This window comes from Pezoporus flaviventris, unplaced genomic scaffold, assembly GCF_033815535.1.
Source record: "Pezoporus flaviventris isolate CSIRO_AGI_PZ_B2104156 unplaced genomic scaffold, CSIRO_AGI_Pfla_v1 ptg000078l, whole genome shotgun sequence".
Lineage (NCBI taxonomy): Eukaryota > Metazoa > Chordata > Aves > Psittaciformes > Psittacidae > Pezoporus > Pezoporus flaviventris.
Window position 1 is genome coordinate 521,847 of NW_026892626.1, and position 18,383 is coordinate 540,229.

Below are 18,383 nucleotides of genomic sequence, written 5' to 3' on the forward strand. Positions count from 1 at the left end.
GCCAAAAGTATTTCCTGCTCTCTGCCTAGTGTGCCAGGTTTATTCTAGGAGCAGGTACCAAAAGACCTGGGAGTGGAGGATAAACTCTGCATGTCAGTATCAGGAGAGCAAGCATCTTGGCCTGTCCAGATGATTGGTTTGGGGCTGGAAACCCACTGGCAGAATTTAATCAGCAGAACAGAACTCCATTCTCCCACAGAGGAGGAAGCTGGGGACAGATGCCATCCTCTCCTCTCCCTTATACCTCACCTACAGCATCATCAGTCCAAGGCAGCATCTGAACATGGGCTGTGGGGCAAGGGCCAGAATGGGGGAGCAGGGAACACCTTACTCCCAACCTACGCTACCTGTCCTACAGGCCAACAGTGTCCAGGGGAACCTGCTGAGAAGCATGTGGGTCACAGAGCTGAAAATGGGTCTCTGTGTCTCCAGTGAGCCAACAGGCCCATCAGCCAAACTAACAGGCTAAGCAGTGTTTCTCCAGTCTCTCACATCTTTCCCTGTGTTGCCTCATGCTCCAGCATCTCATAATGACACAGGATGATGGAGCACGAGGACTTCAAGAGCCTGGCTGTGTACTGGAACTCCTCTGACATTTACCAGTTCAGCACTGCCAGGGTCATTGTCCCTGTGGTCTTCTTTCTCATCTTGCTCCTGGGCACAGTGGTCAGTAGCCTAGTGCTGGCAGTGCTGCTGCGCAACGGGCAAGTGGGCCACAACACTACCAACCTCTTCATCTTCAACCTCAGCCTGGCTGACTTCTTCATTGTCTTCTGCATGCCTTTCCAGGCCACTGTCTACTTCCTTCAGGGCTGTGTCTTTGGCTCCTTCATTTGTAAGGCTGTCCACTTCTTCATCTACCTCACCATGTATGCTAGCAGCTTTACCCTGACTGCCATCTCTGTGGACAGTTAAAGATGCCCTTGGGCTGGGGAAGGAGGGCAGTCTGAGAAGCTGGATTGAGTGAGGGCATGGGAATATTGTGGCTCTCTACTACTAGGAAGATGGTTCAAACCCCACTGGTAATGATCATTGCCAAAGGCAGTCTGAGGACCTGGTGTGACCCCCTTCCCCTAGCAACCCCCAAGCAGCACTTCCAGATCTCTGGAGTACAAGGCTGGGTCTGCTCCTGTCTGGCTTTCTGCTGGAGAGACCTGCCTTGTGGTTAAAGCCCTGGAGACACAAGATCAGCTCCCCACTGTGCCACAAACTCCCACTGGGTGTCACCTAGCTCTGTGTTAAGAGATGCCACTCAGAGGGAAATAGCCACCATTTCAGAAAAGCATGATGTGCAGGCAGGAAAGTAATAATAAGACACCAACATAAGAAGGATGTGGAGCTGTTGGAGCGAGTCCAGAAAAGGCCACGGAGATGCTGTGAGGGCTGGAGCAGCTCTGCTCTGGAGCCAGGCTGAGAGAGCTGGGCTTGTTCAGCCTGGAGAATAGAAGGCTCCGGGGAGACCTTAGAGAAGCTTCCAGTGCTTAAAGAGGCTACAAGAAACCTGGAGAGGGGCTTTGGACAAGTAGGGACAGGAAAAGGAAGAAAGGCTTTAACCTGACAGAGAGAAGACTGAGATGAGCTCTTAGGCAGGGTGCCCAGAAAAGCTGTGGCTGCCTCATCCCTGGCAGCGTTCAAGGCCAGGTTGGATGGGGCTTGGAGCAACCTGATCTAGTGGAAGGTGTCCCTGCCCGTGGCAGGGGGTTGGAACTGGATGAGCTTCAAACCCAAACCATTCTGTGACTCTAAACAGAAAGGACTGTAAGAGAAGCCACATAAATACCCAGAGATCCATAAACACCCATAAATACTGGAGGTCTCAGTCCTGCAATAAACACATCTCTCATTCCTCTGGGGGTTCCAGCCCAGCACAAACCCTACTCATCTTGCAATTCCTCTTCCCCCTTTGCCCCCAGCCCTCCTGCGGTCTGTACAGAAAGGCACCCATACCATGAGCCAAGTCCTTCCTGGGAGGTTACCCAGGATGCTCTGGCACTGATCAGTGCCACCTATATTGTTAACAGGAGCTCTTTAAGGTGACTGTGTCAGCTGCCCCACTTCTGACTAAGCCTGTATTTATGGTCCAGGATGAGGTAAAGGTCCTCATTAGGTAAGCTCCAGCCTGGACTGCTACAGGGAACATGTCCTAGCCCATCTTGCTCCTTGTGCTTGCTTCCAAGCTACCAAGACAAGATAGGGTAAACAGCCGTCTTCAATGAGGAGGTTCACAGCACTGCAGGCAGAAGGAAATTTCAGTACCAGGGAATATGTGTGACTGGTTAAATCCCAGCAAAAAGTGTGGTTGGGCTACTCTTCCAATCCCTTTCAAGATCGTCCTGCTTCCAGGTGCCACCTACAGAAACTCAGTGATCTGACACTTCAGCAACTCATGCACCTGGAAATGCCAGTATCCCCTGTCTGGGGTCACATGGCATCTCCGACTAAAATACCCCAATCATCTGGCATTTCAGTGGCTACACAGTTTGCTTGCTATCCCCAGGAAAACCAGAGATTTCTCATGGTCTAAGCCTCATGCTTTCCTGTAACCTAAATGACATGGGTGCAGGCTGCCCCTCCAGCCAGCTCAGAATCAGGGACAGTATCTCTCTCTCAAAAAGAAAGAACATTTTGGCAAGGTGCTAGTGCCTGCGTTCTCTCCCTTTCTGGAGGCACTTCTGTGCTGTGCTGTGCTGTGTTGTGCTTGCAGAGCTGTCAGCAGCTTTCAGGATGACAGGACCAGCAAGAAAGAAGGGTTCTGTCACACATGACCCTTCACACTAGCTACGTGTCTTATCTACATGCTCTGCCGACCTCACAGTACATCAAATGAGCACTCTGGCAGGCTGAGGCTGAGGCAGTTGCACTCCTGTCTGTGCTGATGGCTCCTCTCCATCTCGTACTCACAAGCACCAAGCCATCTTTTCTCCTTGCTGACATCTATATCTTTGCCTGTCGTGGTTTAAACCCAGCCATGCAGCTCGTTCACTCACTCCCCCCCCCCGCCCCCCCCCCCCCTTCTTGCCCTCCCCCTACTCCCGGAGGGATGGAGAGGAGAACTGGAAAAAATTCAACTCCCATGGGTTGAAATAAGAACAGTTTAATAACTAAGGTATAACACAAATCACTACTGCTACCACCAATAATAATAATGATACAGGAAATAACAAGAGAAGAGAATACAACACCTCAGCACCAGCTGACCGATAACTCACCCCCCCCAGCCCGACCAAGCACTGACTGATACTTCATCCAACCCCCAGTGCCCTAACCCTTCCGGGTAACTCTCAGTTACATCCTGGGCATGACGTGCTGTGGTATGGAATACCTCTTTGGTCAGTTTGGGTCAGGTGTCCTGGCTCTGCTTTCCTCACAGCTTCCCCTCCTCCCTGGCAGAGCATGAGGCTCACAAAGTCCTTGGCCAGACCAAACATTTGAGCAGTAACTAAAAACGTCAGTGTTATCAGCACCGTTCCCAGGCCAAAAGTCAAAAACACAGTGCTGCACCAGCTACCAAGAAGGAGAAAAAATGATTGCTACTGCTGAACCCAGGACATTGCCCTGTGGTGTTGCCTGGAGGTAAGGGAGCAGGGCTGGCCATCACACTGTATCTGGCCACTGTTGCTGGAGGGAGCAGATGGAGCATCACTGCCTGCTTTGGGCTGGTCTTAGAAAGTAGACAGTACCGAAAGTCAAGGGCCCACCTGGTCCCTTTGGTACCAAGGTGGAAGCAGCCCCAACTCCAGTCAGCAAATCTCCCTCCTGCCACGCTTGTATGAAAGTTGGAGAAGGCTGGAAATATGCCCTCTGTGGGCAGGAGCCTGCATGGTGCCCGTCACCTAGTAAAGCCTCTCAGGACCTGAATCCACAGTTCAGACCTCTTTCTGCCACATAAATTCTGCCAAGCAATTGATATGTGCAGGCTCTCCACAACACTATCTCTCTGGCCCTAGCTCAGTGACACAACCCACCCCACCATGTACTGAGGGGTAAGCCAGCCTAACCTTGTGGGAGAAGCATTCTTACTAGAAAGGTAAATGCTGCTTTACCCAGGACTGTATCTCAAAGAAGGTGTGAGATAACATGTAGGGCCACTGCTCAGGGACCTTCAGGAGAATGAAGGAAACCCTTTTGTCCCTGGAGTGTATGTGGCCAAGTCGAGCTTGGCTGAAATCTCAGTGCTGGTTACTTTCCTCTCCCCTCCAGGTACCTGGCCATCTGCTATCCACTGCACTACCAGGAGCTGCGAACCCCCCACAATGTAGTGGCTGCCATGGCTGTGATCTGGGGCCTCTCTGTGGTCTTTGCTGGGCCCTAAGTAAGCTACTATGACTTGATTGAGTGGGAGTCCAGCTACATCTGCATGCCTGGCTGGGAGAAGTGGAGACGCAAGGTCATGGACACCAGCACGTTTGCCTTTGGCTATGTCATCCACAGCATCTGTGGACAGCAGTGGAGGACACCTGGAGGACATATCAGAGTCCAAGAAGGCCAAGCATAAAGTAACCAAGATGACCATCATTGTAACCATCTTTTTCTGTCTCTGCTGCTGCCATACCACCCAGTCATCCTCCAATACCACTATGGAGACTTCCGTTCAACCAGGCCACCTATGCCTTCCACCTGCTTTCCCACTGCATGGCCTATGCCAGTTCCTGCCTCAACCCCATTGTCTATGCCCTGGTCTCCTAGCACTTCCGCAAGGACTTCAAAAACATTTTCATCTCTTTCTTGAGGAAAAAGCATCACAACAAGGTGCATGTGATGCACACAGCCTACACTGTGCCTGGATTTGAGGCAGGTTCCACTGGAGTGTCCCAGACACATGAGGAGAATAATGGGCATGAGCTGAACCAAGCTTCCATGGCAGTCCAATCCAGTTCTTTCAAGCCCCTTCATACTTCATAGTGGCCAAGCAACACACCATCTTCCAGCTTGGCTGCGTCACCAGCCTCAGGCCACCCTTTCCCACTGGGTGAGAAGAGGATGCTGGAAAGTCAAGCCAAAAACTGCTATACGCTGCTTCTGGCTGAATCCTTCCTCCCCATGCACCAGTATGCTGCATGGAAGGGAAGAAACAGATCCAGACTTGCCCCTGATCCTCAAACTATCTGAACTCCAAGAAGTAAAGCTCCAGCTCCTCTGTTGACTCTCAAACTACTAGTCTTCATGGCCTCACCTCTCTGGACACACTGGTTAGTTGTCAAAGAGCCACTTCTGCCTCCTAGTGCCCCATCTGGTCAGACTGGCCCCCACAGCAGGAATGACAAGGCAGATGGGCAGTGCAGGCAGGACCAGGCAAGTAAAGGTGGTGTGGAAAGCGCCTGGCACAGCCCATTGGTGGTTGCAGTGGTGGCTTTGCTGTTCTCCCTGTGACTTGGTCCTTCCCTGGGATGTGGAGTGGGCTGTGGGCTCTCTGCATGTTTGGGATGTTGCTGTTGTGCATACTAGAGAAATGTCTTTTTTAACCCAGAGCAAATAAATCTGTTTTCTTCATTCAGGCAGTAGTGAGGCCTGCAGTAGTCATCTGGAGTGGGGATGGGCTACCTCAATGGGGCCACATTCATAACTGGTGCAAATCACAATGCACCAGGAAAACCAGCACTGAGCAAAGTCTGCAGAGACAAACCCTGCCTGGTTTCCCAACTCCTTTCTCCACAGCCATGTTTACTGACACAGACAGGTCCCTGAGCAGGTCAGTGCACAGCTGACATTTTTCTCCACAGTTAGCAGTCAATTGTCAGTGCGTAAAAGCAGCTTAACCTGCCCACCATGCTTCTGAGGTTCCATGAGCAGGCAAGGAGCTAGTGGGCAGAAGCAGGGTTAAGTGGTTAGTTTGGTTATGGCTCCTCCTGCCTGCATAGCAGTCTTTGCACAGGGGATTGAGGAGGCTCACACTCCATAGTGGAGCAGATGCTTTTCAGGGCCTGCTGAGTCTCATCTCAGAATCTAAGCATGCTCTTAACGCCTTGGAGTTTCAGGAAGGAAAACTCTCATCTCCCTTATCAGGGCTGATTAGATGTGAGTGCCTGCTTCCATGGCTAAATAGCTATTTGGCCACGATCTCTAGCTAGAGATCATAGAATCGTAAAATATCTCAAGTTGGAAGGGACCCATAAGCATCATCAAGTCCAAATTCCTGCTCTTCGCAGGACTACCTAAAACTAAGCTATACGACTAAGAGCATCATCCAGATGCTCCTTGAACTCTTGACAGGCTTAGTGCCTTTACCACTTCCCTGGGAAGCCTGTTCCAGTGACCAACCACCCTCTCAGTGAAGAACCTTTTCCTAATGCCCAGCCTCACTCTATTTCCTCATGTGCTTTTGCTGGTTACCAGAGAGAGGGGATCAGCACCTTTTGCCCCATGTACATGACCTCTGACACTTCAGGATTGCCGAATCCTGTGCAATTTAAGAGATGACTCTTAAAAAAGTGACCAGCATCCATGGACCACATGACCTTCAACAGCAGATTGCCAGGGCACCTGACCAACTGTCGTGGTTTAAACCCAGTCAGGTAACTTGTTCACTCACTCCCAGTGAGTGGTGCCAAGCTGACAACAATCAAGGTCCGTGTCCGTCTCCCCCCCCCCTGCACCAGGGCTCTCCCCTTCCCCGCTCCCGGAGGAACGGGGAGGAGGATCGAGAGAGTGCAACTCCTACGAGTTGAGACAAGAACAGTCCAGCAACAAATCACCACCGCTACTATCAGCTAAAACAATGATAAGGGAAAATAACAAGAGAAGAGAATACGATACCACCGGCCAAGAAAGCGAGTTCCACCCGGAAGCCCCTGTCCTTCCGGGTAACTCCCAGTTACCCCCCACCCCGGGCATGACGTGCTGTGGTATGGAATACCTCCCCGGCTAGCCCGGGTCAGGCGCCCCGTCTCTGCTTCCTCACAGCCTCCCCTCCTCCCTGGCAGAGCATGAGCCTCACAGAGTCCTTGGTCAGGGTAAACATCACTTAGCAACAACCGAAAACATCGGCTTCACCAACACTGTTCTCAAACTAGAAGTCAAAACACAGCACTGCACCAGTTAACACAAAGGAAAAAAACATGACTGCTACTGCTGAACCCAGGACACCAACTTGCTCCTTCAGCTGCCCTTCGTATGCTCTCCCCATCCTCAGTGTTGAAGATTTGCTGGCAGTTTTCCACCTATTATTGATGATTTGAAACTCAGCTACTTCACAGTCACTGAGCCCACAAGTCTCTCTCTGCTTACAAACTACACATCTAGGGGGAACCTTTCCTAGCTGACTCCCTTAGCACCTGCACCAAAAAGTTACCTTCAACATGCTTCAGAAATTTCCTGGACCTGTTTGTATGTGCTGTGTGATATTCCCCGTTGATGTCTGAGAAGTTAAAATCACCCATAAGACCAAAGCCAGTTGATTGAGAGATATCCCTTAGCTCCTTCTATAATAATTAATTGGTGTTGTCATCCTGACTGGGTGATCAATAGTAAACTCCCACAACAACACCCGTTTTATTTCCTTTCCCCTTCATCCTTACCCAGAGGCTCTCAACCAAAAGCCACCCCAGAAGGGTGAGAAGCCAAGAAATGCTCAATCTGGAAACATATTTTTCATTGTAGCTGATGGTAACTCGCAACAGCAAGCTTTATGAGGCCAAAATCTGTAAGCACAAGACAGTTCTACACAAGAGGCTAGGACCTATTCAGTCAAGATCAAGACTGGCAATAACTTACCACTCCTTCCTTGTTGTGCTTAATATAGTCCAACCAATTCTCATTGCTCATTGAGGGACTACCTTACCTTTCCAATCTTGTAAATGTCCATTACCTTGAGGATTGGTGCCAGGAATGGCTACCCATTATCCCGAGAATTGCTGCAGACATGGGTGTGCATGCACAGGTGTGTGTGCGCGCGTGTGCGTGTATGTGTGCAAACATACACATGCAGTTGAAGAGCTGGTTGCGAGACCAGGGAAACTGGTCCACCAGAAACATGTAATACATGACATGAAGAACAGAGGTATTCCCCCCAACTCATTATAAAATAGGTAAAGGTACTCACCAAGGAACATCGTCAGGGAGCCATTGCCATGAGGATGACTACAGGAGGACACCTCCGTGGGGACACTCTCTGCTGATGACTACTACAGATCCTGAGAGACACCCTCCATGAGACATCGCCAGGAGGGCAACTCCACAATACACACTCCATGGGCTACCTTCAAGGGGACTCCAGAAGGACGGCTCCACGAGGACACCCACCTCCAACGAACTCTTGGGAGACACTCTGCTCTGACACCAACTACGAACCCTGAAGGACTCCCACCACCAACAACGATGACAGTGGATCCCTGGGACACCGCTGGATCCGCAGTGGTGACTAGCTCACTCTCTCTCTGCACCCTGAATCCTTGCTTCATTTTCTGCCTTTTTCCCAATCTGTCCTATTGCTATCGCCTTTATTACAATAATTTCCCTTTTTCATAATAACTGTCTTTTTGTAATTTGTAATAAACAAACTGTCCAGTTACGGTACTTGCCCTCATTTGTGTCTTAATTTCACTCTTGGGATCACGAACTGAAACATTGTCGAGCACTGGGTTTTTTCTCCAATTGGACCCTGACATACTGAAATGAAATAAATTAAGTCAACTCTATTTGATCTGTTAATTTAATTAGAATTAATTACTTCAAATAAAAGTAAAGAAAATAATCCCACAATCAGCACAGTATTGCTGAGAGAAACATTCAGGTAACACATTAGGGTTCAACAGACAAATCTCAGCCACAACCATTCAATCCCACAGTAGCAGATGACTAAGACAAGTCCCTTGGCTCATGAAATACGGTTTAAATCACAGAATATGTTGTCCTGAATATTTGAGAGATCCAAAAGTACCATGACAGCCCCCATAGCAGATGGCATCTTGGGCTCCCAACGGATTCTGCAGTATGCAGCTTTCTGGAAGGCAGCTGTGGCACCCAGGAGCACTGGGAAGGACATTCCATTTGTCAAGTTATTTACAGATATCTTACATTTGTAAGTAACTTGACAGCTCTCATTTCTTCCAGATGTGCAGGACAGAGAGCAATTATATTGAGCTTCTTTGTTATCTGGATCTATTTTGCTGTACAAGACAGATTCATTGCCATGCAAAGTTAACAGTAATGCCTCAGGCTTTGCCCAGGCACAGAGACAGATGACCATAGCACCTGTTTCAACCCCCAGCCCCAGCAGTAAGCTGTGGCAGAGCCAGGAGTCACACCACCCTGAGGGGAGTGCTGGGAGCTCCTCTGATCCTAAGGGCTGGGTTTTGGTTGTCCTGCAGGCAGAGCAAGACATGTCACCAAGCAGCATTGTCACCAAGGGGTTTTTCTTGGGTAGGCTGGAGCCATCTGGTTTTGCTCTGTGTTGTGATGGTTTGAGCAGACTAACATGCTGTGATTTTCTCATGTGAAAGTCTTCTCTCCCTGATATCAAATAGCTTGTAATCACCTTAATTGTACCTCTCTCCCCTAATGTCAGACAGAGACCAGAACTATTTCAAGAGTATTGTCATAGACACGGATCAGCACTTAGCTGGGTGGCTTATGCAGGGATCTGGCAGCATCCCTGGTAAGTGTAAAGGCAACACAATCAAGGAGGATGTGAGTCCCGGAGATTTCAGCTGGGGTCAGTAAAGTCAAGAGCAAGCAGGCATCTCCATTGAGCATGCAACCTGTCTTCCACATGGGTTGGGCTGCATTCTCCCATGCCTGTTTCTCCATCCTCTCAATCTATCATGTAAATGCTGTGATTAGGGAGCCCTGTAGCATGACCTAGCATTATAATAATAGTAATTGACTGTGCTTCATGAGACAAGGGGGGCACAAAATCACAAAATGGAATATATAAACCTTTAGAATCAGTTCTAAGTAATGTTAAGTTTGATGGCTTTGTAACAGTAGCAATGGAAAATTACTGAGTTGCATGATACACTATAAAAAAAGTAGAGTACAGCTACAGAACATACTGAGAATTCTTGTACAAGATAAATCATTATAGTTGACATAATTTTAAGAAAAACAGTCTAGAAGAACAGGACACAGGGATAAGGAGTATCTGGGAATGGCAGGTGTCCAGGATGGGCTACAGTTAAACCAACTGATAAGTAGGAGGACAGGAGGATTATTATGCCTCTGGTGCTAACAAACCAAATAAACTGGTATAAGCATCTACTGTGCGTGCTTCAAAAGCTGCCAGAAGTGATGAAGATTGTTGGAAGAAGTAAACGACCCTCAGAGACCACCACCACAATTCTGTACACATGTGGGGTACTTTCTGGAAAATGATGTAATCCATACGTAGCCTCATGAATACGTATGTACGCCCAGTGGCTATAAAAGGACGGCTTGTGTGGCAACTGGGGAGACACACGTTAGGAGGAGCTATCCCCCGTGTCTCCTGGCGCCGCAATAAAGAATACCTGCTTGTCAGATTGAAAACTTTGTTGGCAAGTTTGTTCCTGGAGTTTTCTCCGAATCATTCAGGACAGGAGTCACAATGCTTCCAAATGCCTTCAGAGCAATGCATATCAACCCAGGCAGAAATAAATGGTTCCATCTGCTCTTACATAAAGTCCATTGAACAAAAGCATTCAACTTTCAGACAGCAATTATTTTATTTAGATGTCCAGTCAACGGACAAAGAAGCTGTGCTGGGGATACCAGGGCTGTTATTCTGCTTGATGTCTCTGGGTGGACACACAATATCTTTACAAAACTGCACTAAGCGGATGAGTTGGGTTTAGCTTCAAGGCCCACATGACTGCCATTTACATAGTCCTGGGCTACTCACAGTTGAGAGTACCAATTGTGTAGCCAAGCACATCCAGGAGCCACCTGGGTTTCACAGGAAATCAGCTTGGCCAGAGCATAGTTTTAAGTTACTTGCATGCAAATTCTCATCATTCAGTGATGGGACAGTTTGTCCCTGCCCCGGTGCCATCATTCACACACCACCTTCACCCAGCCCTCAGGAAAAGAAAAAGGGGGATGGTGGTGATGAGTTCACTTGCCTAGGGCTGGTCCTTCAGAGGGGCTCTGAAGATGGACATCTGCCAGACTCAGTGCCTGGGGGTTGCTCACATTAAGCACCAAGTCCCTAGAGGCAGCAGCCTGAAGCACCACTCTTGGCTTGGCCTTGGGCACCACCACACACCACCACACACCAGGACTCTGCCAACCAGTCCTTGCTGCTGTTAGAAGTGGGAGCACTTCATAATTGCAATTACTTTGTTTTATAAGCCAGCTTGGATGAGCACCAGGAACAGAGCGAAAGGTAAAATGCCCTGCCTTAGTGCTAGCAGAGGTGTGCCCTACATCAGTTTTAGCTTGCAGCGTCCCTCTCTCCTCAAGCACCCTTCCCACGTAGCCTACCTACTCCCTATAGGTACCTTAGGGATCTGGCACCCCTCCTCACATGCCCTTCTTCCTGCCCCTCAAGAGGCCCATAAGCACCCATGGGTGCCTCACAGCAGGATGTTACTGCCAGATGTACTGCAGCAGGCAGCTTGCTGAGTTAGTCTAAAGGCACCAAGGCAATCCAAGTCCTGGCACTAGGAGAAGGAGGTGAGGATTTACAGCTCTGGGAGCAGCCCAGGGTAGGAAACTGTGAGCTCCTACTATACCTGGAGTCACAGATTTTTTGCCCTCCAGTCACTGACTTTAACTTCATCTTCAATAACATCAAGCACATGAGAGCTGGTCCCACATCTTCCATTTCTTATGCCACTACCTGGGACTGAGCACAGAAGACACCAGCCTCTTCATAGGATAATGCCATCTCAACCCACCCTTCCCTTCATCTCAGTAGTCATTGGTTAACATGGGACCTCCCTCTTCTTGGAAAGCCAGCAATGGTTAAGCTCATGCCTCATGACGGTGCCTCCAGACACAACTCTCCCTGCAAGACTGAGCCAAGACAATCTTCTTGGCCATACAGTCCTGGCATCCCTTTGTTCTGTCGGCTGCAACTGCCTGAAAATTCACACCAGTAAAAGGGTCTAAATGGAGTCCATTGGATAGGCTGCAATTTGCCAAGCTAGATTCTGGATCAGGCCCTCCCAGAGAAAGGCATGTATTTCAAGGGATATTTAAAAACAGATTGTTTAGTGCCATCTAATAGACTGAGGTACTGTAATCAATTCATGCCAACAGTTTTGACACATGATCAATATTTTCCATTAGGGAGTATTCTCCATCAACAGAATTACTTCATCTTGTGCTCAATACATCTTATCTACTGCTCTTGCCCAAAAAAACAGAAATGGAAGACACTTGAAAACAACGGAGAGATCTCAGATTAGAGCAGCAGAACCTGGGGACAGGAAGATGTGAGCACAAACCCCTGCGCAAGGCCCCTATGGAGCAGCCTGAAGGCTCGGTTACATTGCATCTCCTGAGTACCTGTCAGTGCCACTGCCTCTGAAAACCACTCACTGAATGTCCAAGCAAAGGGACTGCACCCCTTAGCAAAACCCCACACTGCAAAGAGCTCTGCTAGCAGCAGCCCAGACTCCTGCACGCATCCCCAGCCTGGCACACAGCCTGCAGTCAGATGTGTGGATGCTGTGCCAGACCCTGCAGGAAGACTGCAGACACAGCAAGCTGTTTGCAGATTTGCTAATATTAGAACATTACACATCTTGCTTCTAAATCAAGTGCTTTAGATGAAGTGCTCATCCTGGCTTTGTGTTAGACAGCAAAATACTGCCACTGTGTCCTGTACGGCTTCCTGCCCACAATACGTAACCATGATCTTCCTGCTCGTACCAATGTCTCCTAGCTGGCTGTTGCCCCAGCCAATAGCTAAATCTAGAATAAGTCAATCTTAGTCTAATTTTTCCCCAAGTGTTTGGTGCTGTTTTAAATAAAGCCACTTCCATCTTTTCCTGACAATTTTAATGAAAAAGCTTTCCTGGGGAGAGATTATTTTAAAGAAGGGGAAGAACTAAACGTACACACTTAAAACAACATGAGTTTCTCTAAAGACTCCAGAATGAGCTTCTGTCCTTGTGCAAAGGACCCAGTGCAGAGAAAGAACAATCCCACTTGCACACCACAGCTTGGTGATGCACAGACTACCTGACAGCTTGGCAGCGCACTCCTGAAGGCTCTCCTTGGCCCTCAAACCCAATAAGCAGCAAATGTCTCTGAAGAGCAAGAGATCCAGCTAGGAGCAAAGGTTTGTTCCCACCAGGGAAAACCACACTTCAGTGGTTATCTTCACCCTTCTGCCACAGGCAGAAGAACTGCACCATCAAAACCAGCTCTCAGCACAATGCTCTCATCACAAGTGATGCCTTTGAGGTGGGGAGAAGGCCTACCAGAATTCAAATATCTCTGGACTTTTAAGAATATGCAAACATAGTTCCTTAAATTGAAGCACTGCATAAGAATATTATCTATTACACTTGAGCTTGACAGAACAGCACTCAGTCTTAGAAGACCTGTCAGTCATTTTGGTGTGTAGAAGTGTGAGGTGAGTATATTTATTACAGTGCACTTTATTAAATTGAAATTTAATTAGATGTACAGCCAGAAGACATCACTTATTTCCTCTGCACAGATAGTCCATACAGGCACCAGACTGACAAACGAAAGGAACTGAAACAGAAAAACATAATAATTGCATTTTTTTCAGGATATTTTACTGTTGGCTAAAAAATACCAATTCCACAGTCAGGAAAGGAGACCACCTGAGGAAACATGAAAAACTGAGGAGAAAGAACACACTCCTCAAAACAGACTGGTCAAGGAACAAAATGTAAGCAGTTAAGAATGAGCTTCTCCCACCCAATGCATAATAAATGCATACTAAATAATAATAAAAAATAGAAAACTGATAAGGGAAGGAAGCAGATTGCTACAATGAACAGAATTACCTTGATGACCTGCAATACTAGAAAAGACAGGACAGAAGAGTAAATGAATATTTCTGTTCCTCTTGGCAAGTGGTCATAATGTGTTCCTATCACAGGATGCTGAAATACATCTACATTTTCCAGGAACTCTCAGGCCAGCCAACACTGGCTTTCAGTAAATCTTCAAACTCTTCAGAAGGTGTCAGGGCTGGCAGAGAGATTTGTAAAGGAACCAGGAGGACACATGTAACTGTACAGCAATCAGCCTGATGCCAACTGAGGAAAATAATGGAAAAGCTGAAAAGTGATTCTTTAATTACTATATCACATGATGGTAAGACAGAGCTTGTACAAATTACTTCTTACACTTGCATTAAAAAATATCAAATTACTTTAATGAGAGCTATTTTCTATAACCCCACTTTGATTGGCACTGTCTACTAGACCATGCCTGAATGCTTGATTAATACACCAGAACAATATCAGAATAATGCACACTAAGTGGGTTAAAACCCCGTAAAAATGTCCATGCCACAAACCACAGACAGAAAGGGAGAATCATTGCTGAATGGGTATTGCTAGTGATCATAGAACCATAGAACCATAGAATAGTTAGGGTTGGAAAGGACATTAAGACGATCTAGTTCCAACCCCCCTGCCATGGGCAGGGACACCTCACACTAAACCATCTCACCCAATGCTCTGCCCAACCCAGCCTTGAACACCACCAGGGATGGAGCATTCGCAACTTCCCTGGGCAACCCATTCCAGTGGCTCACCACCCTCACAGTAAAGAACTTCTTCCTTATATCCAATTTAAACTTCCCTTGCTTAAGTTTTAACCCATTACCCCTTGTCCTATCACTACAGTCCCTAATGAAGAGTCCCTCCCCAGCATCCCTATAGGCCCCCTTCAGATACTGGAAGGCTGCTATGAGGTCTCCACGCAGCCTTCTCTTCTTCAGGCTGAACAGCCCCAACTTTCTCAGCCTGTCTTCATACTGGAAGTGCTCCAGTCCCCTGATCATCCTTGTGGCCCTCCTCAGGACTTGTTCCAACTTCCAACAGTTCAATGTCGTTTTTATGTTGAGGGCATCAGAACTGTACATAATACTCCAAGTGAGGCCTCACAAGGGCAGAGGGATCCTTCATCACCCATCTTGTCTGGCAGGCTGGCAGAAGGCAAGCATTTGGCATTTCAATCTGGCTGAAAATTGACTTGCGTTGAAAGAGAAGCCCCATTTGCCGCTGGTGTCTCAGACCTAGCTGGAAACGGAAGTTGTACACACTCAGGCTGAAACCAAAGAATGCATTTCTTTTACCAGGCAAAACAATAATCGTTAGAATTGGGAGCAAATCCTCCACACTAGCAGCAGAAATGTTCAAGCTCCAGTCAAATGCTTTCTCAAAGAAAAACTAAAACCAGCCCAAATGATGGGGCTTGCAATCCTAGGCATGGGGAGATGCAGCGTGATGCTGAGTTATTCTGACCACCTCCCACACTGGCTCCAGCATTTTGGAGGTGGTGTTTGCTCTAGGACCATAAATCATTTTTGCACGTGAGGCATGTGAGGCTCAATCTCTCCATTTTCACCAGCTGCTTAACCTAGCTCTTCCTCATGTCTATTTGCACATATGTAGCAACTCAGCATGTAAATGCAGCATTTTGCCTGTCACCCGTTCAAGCTTTCAACCTCCCCAGCTAACTTTCCATCTGCCTGTAAACCCATCCAGTTATCTAGCTGGCCATGTGGACAGATTTATCCAGCTCTCATCTGGTGCCACTGCCCCCACCCCAAACAAACAGCGTCCCAACAATGAGACATAAACTTCATTCCTATCTCTGGGCAATGAATCATCTCACATGAATATCCTTCAGGTGAATCATTGACCCTGCTGATAAGAAGCCAAGAAGTTAAACATTCATTTGCCCTGCTTCTACTCTGACACCATGATTTTGAGTGGTGGTAGAATTTGGCTCTAATTAGACTGTAGGAGAGAGAAGCCAGGACACTTTTTATGTCCCGCTGTTCACAGCCATCAGGACAAGCAAAACACCTTCTGCAAAGATTACCAACACACAGAACCAGTTCTAGCTCCCACCTCAAATATGCCATATGGGTGCCTGTGCTCTCCTGCACACCTAGGTGCTCCCTGATCCTAAGGTGTTGCACATGTGCAATGAATCACTGAGAGGACAGCCAAGGGATGGTCTCCATGTGCACCCATACACAGCCTGGATAGAGAAGACAACACATCCTTACTCATGACAGACCATCAGTCCTGCAGAGGACCCTTACTCTATGTGGAAAGATTTGAATTGATACTGTAGGAGCTCTCCTCATCCCAATTTGGACAAAATTTCCCCCCAGATCTTATTCCAGGTAGACAAGAAGCATCAGATTCTAGCTGAAGCCCTCATGCTCCCTCCTTCAGGGTGAAGGTACCCTTGGCAGTCTGGTGTCAGCATGCAGTAGGGATGAGGGTGATACCAGCCTGTGGGACACACAGCAAAGTTCCCTGCAGCAAGTGTAGCACAGGCAAAACTGTGCTCTTGCTTCTGCCAGTGATTTCCCCATGGGAAAAGATGTCTCCAGAGGAGACAGGAGGAGATGGAGGTGGTGCAAACTCAATTCTCACTGTACAGCCAAGGCCAATCAATGAGATCTTCCCTCTCATTGACCAAATCTGGGAAGGAAGTGGATGTCTCCAGGAGATGATAGCCCACCGTGTTTTGGGAATAGTTAATTGAGGGACCTTCAGTAGAGAATAGGTGGTTAGGAGACTACAGCTGCCCATAGCAAGTAGCCATTTGCATATGAGTCTCTGTGTGCAGAGTACTTGGATTTGAAGCATTCTTATCCCCTGTGGCTTCACCACAGCCCCTGGCTGATGGAAAGGAATGGGTCCTTTTGGAATGGTGCTTCTATCTCTTTTTCAGACATCCCCAGGCACAAACAGGACCCAGAAGGCTGCCCAAGTTTCTGAGGACTCAGCACCACATCTGCACAGTCTTACCCATTGTACATGACTCCCATGCCTCTTAATGCAAGGACAGCAGCAGGACCAGCCAGCAATCCTTCCAGATCACTAGACAGGAAAGAAATCTTACTGCGTTGAGGTCTGAGCCTTTCCAATGAGCCTCCCGCACTCAAAGGATCTTAATTTTTCCTCAGCTTCTCTCTTACCAAAGAAGTAGCAGCAATAGTATCACTGAAAGAGCACCCATAACAGTCTCTTTCCCACTTTGAGTGGGGGCTTGCAAGGTCTTGTTAACATTCCTTAGTCCTTCTGAACACTAATTATTTTGTTGAGTCAGAGCTCAATCTGGAAACACATGTGCTTTATTAAAAATAGAAGGCAGCTGTTTCCAAACCACAGAAGCACGAAATGAATGCCTAATACTTTACCTAGTACATGCTTTGTCAGAGCATTCCCCCACCTAAACAGACATTGCCTCTCACCAGCCATCCCCCAAACCTCCAGATATTCAAGCACTCTTTAAAGGCTCTGCAGTAGGCTTTCCCTCTTGACCCAGCTTTTCCACTGCTTTAACACTGCCTTGTTGGCTTGCTGAGACACCAATAGCTCTGTCCTGGCTAAGCCATAGACTGAGGATGTGGCCCAGCACTGTCATATTCAGGCAGAGTACATATGAATTCATGTGTTCTGCCAGGATTGAATGTTTACAGGAATAAAGCCAATGCACATCTCAGCCTCACACCTCCTTCCTGGTGCAGCAGGGTGCCTTGTGCACAGGCCTGTTGCTGATTGATGCTCCATGGGAACAGGATATACTGGGCTCTTTCTAGCTCCAGTCCCCAGGGACGCACATGCATCCTCCCCTGTATCCTGAAGCTGATTACACCATCCTGCCATGATCCCTCCATTCACTGGACTACTGTACAAGAATCAAGCAAGGACAGTCTCCTGGAAATAAGCAGCAAACAGGTTTCCCTCCCTAGTGCCCCACCCCAGGAATGAGAGCCAGGTCCTGAAAATGGGGGACACAAGAAGGAACAGCAGCTCTGCTATAGCAAATACCTGGAGACCTGGGCATTTGCTCCGCCAAGCAAGTTGCTTTCAGAGGCAGGAGGCCATATATGAACCTCTGCACCACCTCCTCACTCCTGCTGACGATCACGGATAATGGGACCAGACAGGCGTGAAACTACACTTCACTGTGACTCTATGGAGCAAACACCCAGCTGTCAAATCAGCTTGCCTGCTGCCATTTCAGATAACACAAGCACTGTCAACCTGGGGAGTGGGGGGTAAGAAAAATCCTTTTCTCAATCCCCAGGCTTTCTGTAAGGAGGCACAGGCCCCATTCCAGGCATCATGGGAAACTGTGCCCACGCAGCATTAAACATTCCTGTGTGTGAGCAGCATCCTTTAGGACTACTGTAGTGCTTAGTAATATGCATAAGGTTCTTACAAGGAATGTATCTTTGTAGCCTTGGTGGAGACCACTGTGGTCTGAATTTCAAAATTAGTTTTGTG

At 48.0% G+C, this 18,383-nt stretch overlaps 2 protein-coding genes across 8 annotated transcripts in view; one reads left to right on the forward strand and one right to left on the reverse strand.

The window, feature by feature from the left end:
• Positions 1-511: 511 nt before the first annotated feature.
• Positions 512-5,042, forward strand: LOC133279764 (galanin receptor 2b-like). The gene is given in 6 exon segments (XM_061473895.1): positions 512-908; positions 4,198-4,424; positions 4,427-4,455; positions 4,458-4,539; positions 4,542-4,583; positions 4,586-5,042. Coding segments are annotated over 6 exon segments (1,065 nt in total). The 5' UTR covers positions 512-540; the 3' UTR covers positions 4,903-5,042.
• A 6,817-nt stretch (positions 5,043-11,859) lies between these two features.
• Positions 11,860-18,383, reverse strand: part of GLYR1 (glyoxylate reductase 1 homolog) — a 63,871-nt gene continuing 57,347 nt past the window's right edge. For all 7 annotated transcript variants that reach the window (XM_061473868.1, XM_061473871.1, XM_061473867.1 and 4 more), the window contains one exon: positions 11,860-11,994. In XM_061473868.1, the coding sequence (XP_061329852.1) occupies positions 11,884-11,994 (111 nt within the window). In that variant the 3' untranslated portion in view covers positions 11,860-11,883. The remainder of the gene's footprint in view (positions 11,995-18,383) is intronic.